Source organism: Paralichthys olivaceus, chromosome 11 (genome assembly GCF_024713975.1).
Source record: "Paralichthys olivaceus isolate ysfri-2021 chromosome 11, ASM2471397v2, whole genome shotgun sequence".
Lineage (NCBI taxonomy): Eukaryota > Metazoa > Chordata > Actinopteri > Pleuronectiformes > Paralichthyidae > Paralichthys > Paralichthys olivaceus.
The window spans coordinates 18,501,029-18,513,716 of record NC_091103.1 but is presented as its reverse complement, the minus strand read 5'-3'; the positions used below and the strand labels follow the sequence as shown (position 1 = coordinate 18,513,716).

Here is a 12,688-nt window from a genome sequence, read left to right as displayed (position 1 = left end):
TATTTTCACATTTCATTTGCAGTAGCTGCCAAGAACATTTTATGCCTGTTGAGTAAAATTAAAAACACACGTATGCACTGTTCACACAACATTTTCTCAGTACTCACACAAATTGCCTGGTGGTCCTCCTTCAGTATACATGAGAATTTCTATCTCCACCTGGGGGGAGGGTCAATTCAACACAATCACCATGATGACATCTGTGCTCCACTGATGAGGGGTTTTTTATCCACACACACACACACACACACACACACACACACACACACACACACACACACACACACACACACACACACACACACACACGCGCACTCCACTCAGGTGTAATTGAACTCAGAGTTGCATACACCAATTGTTATCACCTGCTCAGCCCCCCCCCCCAAGGTAGACAGACAGACAGACAGATAGATAGATAGATAGACAGACAGACAGACAGACAGACAGACAGATAGACAGACAGATAGATAGATAGATAGACAGACAGACAGACAGACAGACAGACAGACAGACAGATAGATAGATAGATAGCTCAATATCAGCCCCAACACAGTCAATCACCACTTCTGGCCGCAGGGGGCGCTGTATTTCATAGAAGCTGCTTTGCGCCTCCCTGATGATAACACTACATTTCCCAGCAGCGGTGGCGGCTCGGTGACATAACGCTGTGAGAGGAAACATGGCGGCTGTAGGACCTTTATCCAGGTTGTTCAGACTGAGCTCCAGCATCTGCAGGAGGAACCAGAGGTTATTACCCAGCAGGAGCTCACTCAGCCGGGGGATCGCTACATGTGTTGACCGTAAGTCCAGAAACACGTGGATGTATTTACACATGACAGACAAAACCTTCTGAACTGCACCGGGTGAACGAATCGAACTCACTGTATGTCAGCTACCGTCTCCAGCTCTCCAGATCCCAAACTCATGTAAACTGTGAATGAATGAATGAGAGAACACAGACACGATGGGTCGATTTTAAATGTTAGATCTGAACAGCTGTCATTGGTCAGAGAGACACACACCCCTCACTAACACCGCCCCTCTCCTCACACAGGTTACATGATGACAGAAGAATAACTGTCGTTCATCTTCCTTATTGTTTACTACTTCTTCATAAAGTTACTTCATACAGATGCTTACTACACGTTCATCCCGGGCTCCTCCTGCAGGAGACATGTAGAGATCATGCGGGTAAACAAACTCTGTGACAGAGAGGTAGTTACTTTCTGAAGGTGTATAATAATCTCATCAGCTGGGCAAACATGGACTACACTTCAAAGTACTAGGTTCAACATGGATTAGACCTAAAGTACTAGGTTCAACCTGGACTACACCTAAAGTACTAGGTTCAACAAGGGTTAGACCTAAAGTACTAGGTTCAACATGGACTACACTTCAAAGTACTAGGTTCAACAAGGATTAGACCTAAAGTACTACGTTCAACATGGACTAAAAATAGAAGAGAAACCTAATTTAATTTTCGACCTGGAAACAAGGTTTTCAATATGTGACTGTAATGACAAGTTCTGATTAATAATACTTATGTGTTGCGACCATTCTCAAATCTTGTTTGTATTTAACACCAACTTAAGTGGAGTGAAATGGAGCCGATGGTAACACGGTACAAGGCTTGTGTCATTTTCAGTTGCTCATGTTTTACTAACTGTCCTAGAGCTGCTCATTAGCTACAGCAATCTTAAGTATTTATTTGCTCAAGAGCGAGAAGCTGAATGAGAGACTGTAGTCACAGTAGTACACACATACACATATTATATTGCTGTGTCAATGCATTTTGGCTAATCTCTTGTTGGAATTACAAGACATCTTGAATTTGCACATATATCATCTTCCATTTTTTTGTATACAAAGCATGAGGATGAAGGAAACAGACGACACACACACTGAAAAGTAAAAATATAGACAGATCTATTGCATATTTATACATTTATTCGATAAAGAGCTGGGGGAAGAGGAAGAAAAGCTCTTTATGTGTCAGTACTTTCTGCAGCCTCAAGACTCCTGCCAGCCAAATATATTCAAAATCCTCTGACAAATGCAATACAAAAGTTCTATTTTATCTTTATTTATGCATGACTGACACTTTATATCCGGGTACTAGTATGAGTGCCTATAATTGGCTTTGTGTGTCGTACCTAATGTTCTCTGCTCTTTGTTGACAGCTGCTCACGGACTCACAGAGGAACAGAGGGAGTTCCAGAAAGTGGCCTTTGACTTTGCAGCCAATGAAATGGCTCCGCACATGGCAGAGTGGGACCAGAAGGTATTTTTGCAGCAAAGATTCATTTATAATGTCACTAAAGAGAACACGAAGGCAAGAGTAGGGACTTCAGAATCTGACATTTACAATAATCCATCACTTGGTTTAAAAAAGAGCAGTTTTTATTTTTGTCAGAATTAGATTATGTGTTGCCTATTGTGATTTATATTTAAAGACAGAACCAGGTCCTGGTTGGGCTGTAACAATAATAATTAATTAGTCCGGTTCTTTCCAGGAAATCTTCCCAGTAGAAACGATGAGAAAAGCAGCACAGCTGGGGTTTGGGGGGATCTACGTTCAGCCAGATGTTGGAGGATCAGGTCTTTCTCGCCTGGACACGTCAGTCATCTTCGAGGCTTTATCCACAGGATGCGTCAGCACCACAGCGTACATCAGCATCCACAAGTATGAATCCCTCACACCGGAATAATAAAGTTAACATATGATGAAAAGATTCATTGTTTGGTTGCTCAGATGACCAGCGGACGGCTGAGTTGTGAATACATTATGACCACTATCATGGACTCTGCAGTGAGAGATGTGTAAACGACAGCTGCATATGTTTCAGTTCCGCTTCTTTCTTTGCAGCATGTGCGCCTGGATGATTGACACTTTTGGCAACAACGAGCAGAGAGAGAAGTTCTGTCCTGATCTCTGCTCAATGGAAAAGTTTGCTTCCTATTGTCTCACTGAACCAGGTCAGTTCATACACACTGAAAGGAAAAATCCACTCCACAAATATAGTCAACTAGAAAAGCGCATACTTCTGCCAAAGCTGACGTCGGCATGTTGGAATAATGAATTTAAGAGAACTGGGGCTGGAGAGTCCTTTAAAAAGTCCTTGAATGTGATATTTGAGAATATATTTCAAAGTGAATAAAGAAGAGATCTTTGACTTTAGGCAGCGGCAGTGATGCTGCTTCACTTCTGACCTCTGCTCAGCGGAAAGGTGACCACTACATCTTGAACGGCTCCAAGGTATTAAAGTCTTCACACGTGTCGACGCTCACATGTGGCTTCATATTGCACCATGAACTGTCGCTCCAGACACGTATCTGATTGCTCGACGATGTTCCAGGCTTTCATCAGCGGAGGAGGAGACACAGACGTTTATGTTGTGATATGCAGAACCGGAGGTAAAGGACCTAAAGGCATCTCATGTGTGGTGGTAGAGAAGGGAACTCCAGGCCTCAACTTTGGCAAAAAAGAAAAAAAGGTAACATTTTGAGAGAATGTGTGTTTTTGCCTTATATGTGCAACCGTCTGCTCATTTAGCTCTCTTGTAGTTTTGACAGTTAACCATTAGATGGCAGACTTATGTCACAGTTCTGTTCTTTAGGTGGGCTGGAACTCTCAGCCGACCAGAGCGGTGATATTTGAGGACTGTGCTGTTCCAGTGAGCAACCGGCTCGGGGCGGAGGGACAAGGCTTCAACATCGCCATGAAAGGCCTGAACGGAGGCAGGATTAATATCGGTGAGGAGGAAAACAACATAAATATTCACTCCTTCATTACGCAGCATCTTATGACACCCAAATCATCCCTATAGCTGGAAAGCTCATGGAAATGATCTCACACAGATATCGATTTTATAGATGTGAACAAATCAATAGCCAGTCATTCTGCAGAGCAGCTATGAATGAGTGGGTCTGCAATCGATTTGTGAATAAAATATGAGCATGTTGTTAAAAAGAATGAAGTCTGGAGGTGGTTAATACACGAAGAACAGTTATTGATGCTGAGAGTAAATCAAGACAATGATTATGTACATTTTTAAAAATGAAACAAAACATTCACTTACTAACTGAAAAATTCAATTCATAATGTCAAACTCACCTTTTGTTTGTCTGGTTTAACCAATAGCTTGTGGCAAAGATGAAAATATTATTAGATGTAAATTACAGAGTGCTTAAAAGGTGCTTTAAAGTATTATATTGACTTTAATTTAATTTTAATGTCGCCACGAGAATGTCTCTTCTCTGCCAGAAAAAAAGAAGGATTATTAGTTTGGGTATGCACTGCTCTGTTGTATGGTCCTGGTCAAACTGATGTTTCCACCTTTGATTTGTATTTTATTCACAATTTAGGTCTCAATTTAATCTCAAATTGTGTTACAAAGGTCTTAAAAAGTTTCAAATTCAACTTTATAGACCCGTAGACACTTTTTTATTATCTGACTGACACTTGAATTTGTTTTCTGACCGGATGACTCTTTTCTGGTAGTTTTACTATTGTAAAAATAATAATTTAATCCTGATACCTGTCCCTACTTTTCACTATACACATCAGTTATCATGTGAATATTCTATCGACAGCCTCCTGTTCTCTGGGGGCGGCTCATGCCTGTGTGCAGCTCGCCAGGGATCACCTGTTGGTACGCAAACAGTTCGGAGAAACACTTTCCAACAACCAGGTAAGAACCAAGATTCAGTGTTCAGCCGCTGGTCTGTGTCTGTGATTTACTTTACCTTCTGTCTCTGACCGTCCTGTGTAGTTTCTTCAGTTCAAACTGGCAGAAATGGCGACCAAGTTGGTTGCGTCTCGCCTCCTGGTGCGCGAAGCTGCCACGGCGCTGCAGGAGAGCCGATCCGATGCCGTTTCTCTCTGCTCCATGGCCAAGCTCTTTGCTACAGACGAGTGCTTTAATGTGAGTGATAGTGAGTGATAACAGCAATAAAACTGTCAGATTTTAGTTTTTTACCTTTGCAATCATCGTGCTCCCTGAACAGATCTGTAACCAGGCGCTTCAGATGTTTGGCGGGTACGGTTACCTCAAAGACTACGCAGTGCAGCAGTTTGTCCGTGACATCAGGGTACATCAGATCCTGGAGGGTGAGCTTTCAGATTTTGATTTCCTCACATTTAAATTGTTGTCAGACCATGATTTTGTGAAAATGTAATTTTTTGTGACTCTGCTTGTTCTGTTTCCCTTAAAGGAACAAACGAGGTGATGAGGATGATTATTTCTCGAAACCTTCTGACAGAGTCGTGATAAATCTTACTCTCTGGATCGAGAAGTGACTTCACTAGTGACCACATCATTATGGTCTCCATCGCTGGTCTGTTACTGTGTGACTTATTTTCTGAATTGCTTCCAGCATCATAGGTTTTTCTCAAGGGTGAGAAACGAATTCTAGAATATAAGGTTTTTTTGTTTGTTTTATTTTTAGCTACAGTGAAAATCATGAGCTGGTCTCCTCATTCTAGTCCAGAGTGAAATATTTCAGTAAACATTGTACAGATAGACTCATGGTTCATAGAATCCAAATAACTTCTCATTCAGTGCCATCTGCAGGGCAAAGTTTCCTCGTGCCCCTCACTTACAGTAAGTGATGATTGGATTTCCAGCTATTCTGCGAATAAATGCTATAGCAACAATGTTAAACATTTAGAATGCTAACATTAGCATACAGCTCAAGGCACAGCTGAATGTAAGTACACCTAGATCAAGAGAAAGTACAGAGCTGACGAACACAGACAATGTCGGGCTGAGTAATGTTCACAACCACTCATGGAAACAAAACAATAAGTCTGGCACCACCTGCAGAAAAAAAAAATCATAGTTTTCTTAAGATTTTTCATCCTAAACATCTATTTCCTGTCGTTTAGTTTAGTTAAAAAGCTGCTAAAACTGTTGAAAATAACTTAACACCAACCTAAGTGCTCATACATATATATTCTACCTCTGCCAAGGCCAAACTATCCTTTATCCAGTTCTTACATTAGAAACATAAAAGGACTAAGAATGAGATCTGATAATCTAAAATTTTGATTTTCTAGATGGTTTTTGTAGAACAGCAACAGTGCACCACCACTGCACCCACCCATGTTATGTGATAAATCATTTAGACGTAGTTAAAAACACTAAAACTGCCTCTTAATCCACATATGCACCAAAAGTGTATGTGTTCTTCCTACACTTACCCCCACTTCCAAGTTTAGTGGAAATCCGTTCAGTAGTTTCACCGTAATCCTGCTGACAAACAAACCAACCAACAACTGACATCAGTGTAAAGGTAAACTCCTTGGCCGAGGTAATTATATCACATATTTACAGTTTGTCACATGCAACATCAGTGTCTGTGTCCCTTAAGTGACTTTTCAGATCTTCTGTTACTGTATCGTTTGTGTGTGTTTTACTCCATTGTGGTTTCTGTAGCTGCAGAAAAGCATGTGGTGTGTAAAGTTGGTATTTTATGGGTCGTATATTAAAATGTCACTTTGCAAATTACACTCCAAATAAAATGTTCTGAATTTTCATAAAGGAATTTGCCTATTTATGGATCACTTGAAGGACACGAGACTGGGATTTGTTATTTGAAAGTGATTAAAAATTCAGTGCTGCTAAAATCAAACACTCCAGAGCACTTTATTGGAAAACAATCAGAACTGCATTAAAAGTGCTACATGTAACCTGTCAACACAGATAATTCACTGCCACGTTAAATCCAGAGTTCAGTATAATTACAAGAAAACAAACAAGTTTCAGTCTGAAGACCAATATTCTCAATTCTCAGCTAATCGTCTCATGTTTTTTACGGCAATAATATCAAATTATATCAAGCACCTTTTGAACAAAACAGAATCTACTTCAACAATATTAAATGCACAATTTTGGTTACATCCCATCTACCACGACCGGCGATAAACTCAAACAGCAAGTTCTCTCAGTAGAATTCAGGTTAAAGAAACAACCTGAAATTTTGCCCTCAACTTGTGCAGTTAGCCTGAGAAAAGTGAACTGACAGTGAAAAATTAAATTGAAAAAAAAATCAAACGTAGTTATTTTTTTTTACATTATTCAAATGTACCCAAAACGTTATTATACAAGAACTTCCAAACTCTAAGAGCACTCAACCATTCATTATGGTTTACAGTATCCAGACAGATCTTATAATAACTGGTATTTTAATGCTACTTGACAACATTATTATAAATGTCTTTCTGAGCGTGTAAATAAAAATAACACTTCAGTGAGACAGAACGCAGCAAATGAAAAAAGAAACTGAAATGAACGATGCCGCATTTACATTGATCAGCAAAGCGTTTGTGCAAATGAGGCACAAACCATCTTCTCTCTCAACCTTTCAGGTCTTCATCGAGAAAGTATGTCCCATTTAATGGCGAACATTCCCATCAACAACCGGCGTCCTCTTATTTCCCCTCAGTGTGGTTACACCAGGGAGCCGGCTTGGCTCTGAGCTGGCACCATGACGGCAACGGCTCCTGTGCGCGTCAGTGTGGAGGAGCTCATTTGTGGGGACATGGCGAGTGGCGGCGCCTGAGGCTGTGCCCCCTCAGTCCTGTTGGGGACGGCGACCGCAGGGCTCCTGACAACCTCCGGAGGGCCCCCGTTTGTACAGGGAGGCCGCTTGTGTTTACGTGAAGGAGTGCCTCCAATGTTGTAACCAGGAAGTCCCTGTAAGGTGTTGGCTTCTCCAGGTCGCAGCTGGTAGGCGTTGATGACTGAGCCCGTGTCTGACGCCGACATGGGGGAGTACGGGTAGTGGTAGTTGGGCGGGTGTGGGTCTCGTGGTCGAGGACTGGTTGCTATGGAGGACAGCGTGCCGTTCTTGGACACGATGTCGGAGCCGGTGTTGCTCTTTGCCCATGACACTCGCTTCGGTGCCTGAGCATCCTCCCTGAGGTGGAGAGAGAGAGAAGAGATGAGAAGAAGAAAACAGAAAGTTTATCAAAACAAAAAGTGAAGAATTACTCAAAAATCTTTTCTTGCTTCCATAAGGTGAAAGTACACGTGACGCACATTCAGCTTATTCATTAATACAGCACGTAGAATGGGTGAATGTTAGTTGCAATGTAAAATGTTTTGAGTGGTTGTTACATCTACATCTGTTTTTTAAATAGTTATTTATTTATTTGATTTCTGTCTTCAGTTTTTTGTGATATAAGTCTTAATGCAGATATATGAGTTCCGTGGTTTGTAGCAGTTACACTAAACTACACAATTTTCAGAGGTGTTTCTAATATTTGACATCAATAATAATCTTACAATGACATTTCTGACAGTGTTAGAAAACTGAACAACATGTATAAACTTCATAAAGAGAACTGCTGTAATGTATTGCAATAAACTGGACGCGGGCACAGTGGAGCAGTGGTAACCACCATCGCCTCACAGCACGAAGGTTACAGAGTCCAAACCCGGTTTGGTCGGGGTCTTTCTGGAGTTTGCATGTTCTCCCTGTGTTTGTAGGTGTGAGTGTGAATGGGTGCTCATCTCTGTGTGTGGGTGCTGTGATATGCTGGTGATCTGTCTGGGGTCTCTCCCGCCTCTTGCCCAATGTCAGCTGGGATGGGCTGCAGCTAAATTGATACAGGTAATGGATGATTGGACGTGTACATCTCATAAAGTGACCAGTGAGTGTGAAGTGAAACTCACTTGATCTCGTTGGCGATCTCCTCCTCCGTGTCCCGTCTCCTCCTCAGTATGAATATGAGGAACAGCACCATGGCCATGAGTCCCACCACGGACCCCAGGGTGGCTGCTGCGATCATGCCTGCGTTGGAAGCTTCAACAACAACATCAGTCAGTATTTACCCTCACAGCTGTGATTTAAATATACACTGGAGAGAAGTAAAAATGTTTTTTACTGTGGACATACAGGTGATAACTTCCAGGTTAATGGAGCAGCTGTCGGAGCCGGCCGTGTTGCTGGCTCTGCAGACGTACTTCCCCGACATGTTTTTGGTGAGGTTGCTGAGCCTGAGGGTGCCGTGTCTCTCGTCTACAAAACAACCGCACATTAAACATTATTTGCAAACTGGAATCATTCATTATACATCATATACATTATACATGTTTAATAGAGCTAACCAAGGGAACTGTATGGTTAACATTAAACTACAATATTAAAGGTTTGGCAACTATTAACAAACACACTGAATGTAAAATAATACAATGGTAATATATAAAATATAATAAAAGTAATATTCTGACTCTTCTGTAGTATATTATGACTTCAGTCTTGTAAGTCAAAACTTTTTTCACATAATGCTCCGACTTTATTCATGTCAAAGTTTTTTCTTGTAATATAATAAGTTTTTTTCTTTTAAAATTATCTTTTATTTTCTTAATATTGTGACTTTATTCTTGTAAAATTCCTAAAATAGCAATTCTTTTTCGTAATATTTGGAGTTTACTTTTTTGAAATTACGACTATTCTTGAAATCTCCAAATGTTTTCCCTCTTTGAGTGGCCCAATACTCCGCCGTACTTCCTTAATCCAGAATGTTTGGCATTGCAGAGAGCAGAGGATGACTTGCGGGAATCTTACAACATGTTGCTCAGCACTTTTTGCTGTGTTCAGTGCTTTCACAACCAGATATTTCCATTCAACACAATCTGTTCTTGGCACATCTGGCTTCAAACTGCTGTGTTGTCGCAAACATACAAATCCTCTCAAATCCAATCTTACACGTCACATTGCTGCATGTCTTCATCTGATGTGGTCTTTTGCTTTGGTGGGGACATAAGGAAATAAGACTGTGTGTGTATGTGTGTGTGTTAGTTTGGTGGAATGACCCTTATAGAGTCTCCCTCATTCTTGCTTGTGTATGTGTGTTGCACTCTGCACGGAGTCAATCCCGAAAGAAAACTTATGCAAATCAGGGACTCATCCAAATCATCCTCGATGAAAAGTCAAGGTTACGCCAGCAAGCAACATATTAGTGCAAGAGACCAGACAATCACAATCAGCGTATCCACACAGCCGCCTTGATCCCAAAGTTTGGGTGAGTGAAGGCTGGACTGAGCTTCGTGTTTTGGCTGCAGCACAGTAAAAATGTAATTTGTACAGTCACTGAGTGAAGTCACAAACTCTGATGTTAATCTGCTGTTGATGGATTTCACTCAACGTGAGCTGAAGCAAACACACAAGTATAATTAGCTGGTATTTGTTAACAGATAACAAATACTTCCATCCAGCTGTTAACATGAAAACAAACGTAGATGAGTCCAACGTGCACCTCACCCGCTCTGATTATTTATTCTGCCAGTTTGAAATCCAGCTGTGAGGAACCAAACCCAATTGAGACAGATTAGCAGAACATCAGATGACTCGGAGCCAGGAGCGAGTTCAAGCCAGCACACTGATCAGATTCCAGTGGTGGCCGCACTGGAGGGAACGTGACATTACAGCGTCATAAGAAGCAGCATTACTCATATTACGCTGCCGTCACTGCAAGGTCACTGAGCAGCATTTGTTAGAGCCCTGACACTTGATTAATGGGAATCAGCAGATCTGGATGGGTTGATACATCACATGACAGCTTTTCAAATCCATGTAAACAACTGCACAAATTCATGTGACAAGAAAAAAAAGACACCTTGTGAACCAAGAACTGTCTTTTACTAAACACTGATTTCATCATTACTACTAGAATTACCACCCTGTGATAGTTTGTCTGCACCAAGCAGAGCAGTTTCAGCCTGCGTTCAATTATTTTTCATACAAGGTCACTTTGACCTTTGACAACTAAAATCTAATCAGTTCATCTTTGAGTCCAAGTGACAACTGACGTCTGCCAGAGAGGCAGACTTCAGATATAATGCTCACAAGGCCTAAAACATGGTTTGTGAGGCCACCGTGACCTCGACCTTTGACCACACAAATCTTATCAGGTAATCTGTGATTTTAAGTGGACCCTTGTGCCAAATGTGAAAGGATTATGTTGAGGTGTTCTTAAAATGACATGTTCAAATGATCAACATGACCTTGAACTTTGATCATAAATACCCAAATACCCAATTTGTTGTAATTCCTTCAAGGTGCTACAATCATGTTTTCGTTCATAAGGCAAAATTTGCGTTTCAGGGGGTCACAGTAACATTAACCACCAAATCCTTCTCAGTTCAACCTCGAGCCAAACTGGAAATGTTTGCCAAATTTGAAGAAATTCCCTAAAGGTGTTCACAAGAATGGACCAAATGACCCAGAAATAAAAAAACATAAAAACTCATTTTCTACTTCAATTGACATCAAGGTGAATGTAACTGAGGATTTAATAAACATCTGAACAGGACTGTACAGAACACAGCTGTCAATTCATTCACCTTTCTACTTGCACCAAAAATAGGACTTAATTCTAACATTCAAATTATTAAACCTGTGACAGCACAAAATGTTTTACATGTCTAAAAATATTGACAGATTGACTTATCATTTCAACCTTATAGAAAAATAAATAAAAGAATAAATAAATAGCCCCGAGGACTTCCGCTTTCCAACAAGCCTCCTGCAGCATTCATATGTAGCACACAATGAAAAGATGAATGAATGGAGTGACAGCCAAGTCTAAAACAACACTTACAATAAAGATTGACACGGCAAATTCAACCCTTTATCACAAAATATGAATATATGCAACTATGAAAATCCCTCTCATATATTTATTCATGACATTTTTACAGCCATTTTTTATTCCGCATCATTTCAGTAAAGATAAAATACTACTTGTTATTCCTCAATAGTTTAACATGCTATATTAATCTATGAATGTTCAAGGAGAATGAGGATATTAAAGGTTGAATGGGATTATCACCTGGTTTCACACCAACGCTAAGCAGTTTTTTTTTATTTACAATAGATTATAATTTCTTAATCATAACTCTATTAGCATCCTGATAAACTGGGTTGATTTTTGCATTTAAAGCTTTTCTATGGCTTAAGGCTGACATAACGGGAGTTGACTACAGACACTCTGACCCCTCAGGAGGTCACAGTTTTACAGTGGCCGAGACGTCACAAGCGCATTAACGCAAAACACAATTGCAACAAATGTTGACAATGAAACATGCAGAGGTGGGTTTTGCAGTTGTGTTATCACTTTTGCAGTTGTGTTGTGGATTTTTTAGTTGTATTATCACTTTTGTAGTTGTGTTATGACTTTTGTAGTTGTGTTATGACTTTTGTAGTTTTGTTGTCACTTTTGCAATTGTTATAGCTTTTGCAGTTGTGTGGTGGCTCCTGCATTTGCGTTTTCCATTTAGTTGCTTATGTGAGATGTCTGGGCCACTGCACTGTTTGCAGGTGAGGGTGGGAGGGATGGATTGTGTTATGAGTAAATGAGTAGAAATGGTTATGAGTGAAAATCCTTACCCATGAACCCAAGCACAAGCATGGGTTGGGGGCAGGTTCTCCATTCTTTGCAGGAGGAAAAGATGGTTGAGACAGTGTGAGCATGAATGAAGGGTAGGGAGGGAGTGTTATAGACCGACAGGACAGGGGGAAAGACGCTGCACTGTCCGTCCCCAAATCAAATTATGCCTCTAGGAGGGGTTGATTAAGTAATGACATGGGACGACGTTAGATTAGGCACGAGGTCAACAGGAAATGAGGAGCACAGAGAGAGGATCAGCAGAGAGAAAAAAAACAGCAAAGCAGAATATGA

The 12,688-nt window shown here is 40.8% G+C and overlaps 2 protein-coding genes across 4 annotated transcripts in view; one reads left to right on the top strand and one right to left on the bottom strand.

Annotated features, from left to right (window-relative positions):
• The first annotated feature begins 489 nt into the window (after positions 1–489).
• acad8 (acyl-CoA dehydrogenase family, member 8) lies at positions 490–6,542 on the top strand. The gene is made up of 11 exons (XM_020087943.2): positions 490–800; positions 2,181–2,281; positions 2,514–2,683; positions 2,867–2,976; positions 3,180–3,256; positions 3,357–3,494; positions 3,618–3,753; positions 4,594–4,691; positions 4,773–4,925; positions 5,008–5,110; positions 5,215–6,542. The coding sequence occupies exons 1-11, from the start codon at positions 680–682 to the stop codon at positions 5,268–5,270; spliced, it is 1,263 nt and encodes a 420-aa protein (XP_019943502.1). The 5' UTR covers positions 490–679; the 3' UTR covers positions 5,271–6,542.
• An 86-nt stretch (positions 6,543–6,628) lies between these two features.
• esamb (endothelial cell adhesion molecule b) overlaps positions 6,629–12,688 on the bottom strand; it is a 41,029-nt gene continuing 34,969 nt past the window's right edge. For 2 of the 3 annotated variants that reach the window (XM_069534043.1, XM_069534044.1), the window contains 4 exons: positions 12,397–12,441; positions 8,902–9,024; positions 8,679–8,808; positions 6,629–7,920 (listed from right to left, as the gene is read on the bottom strand). In XM_069534043.1, the coding sequence (XP_069390144.1) occupies positions 7,452–7,920; positions 8,679–8,808; positions 8,902–9,024; positions 12,397–12,441 (767 nt within the window). In that variant the 3' untranslated portion in view covers positions 6,629–7,451. The remainder of the gene's footprint in view (positions 7,921–8,678; positions 8,809–8,901; positions 9,025–12,396; positions 12,442–12,688) is intronic. The other variant, XM_020088012.2, reaches the window with a different exon arrangement.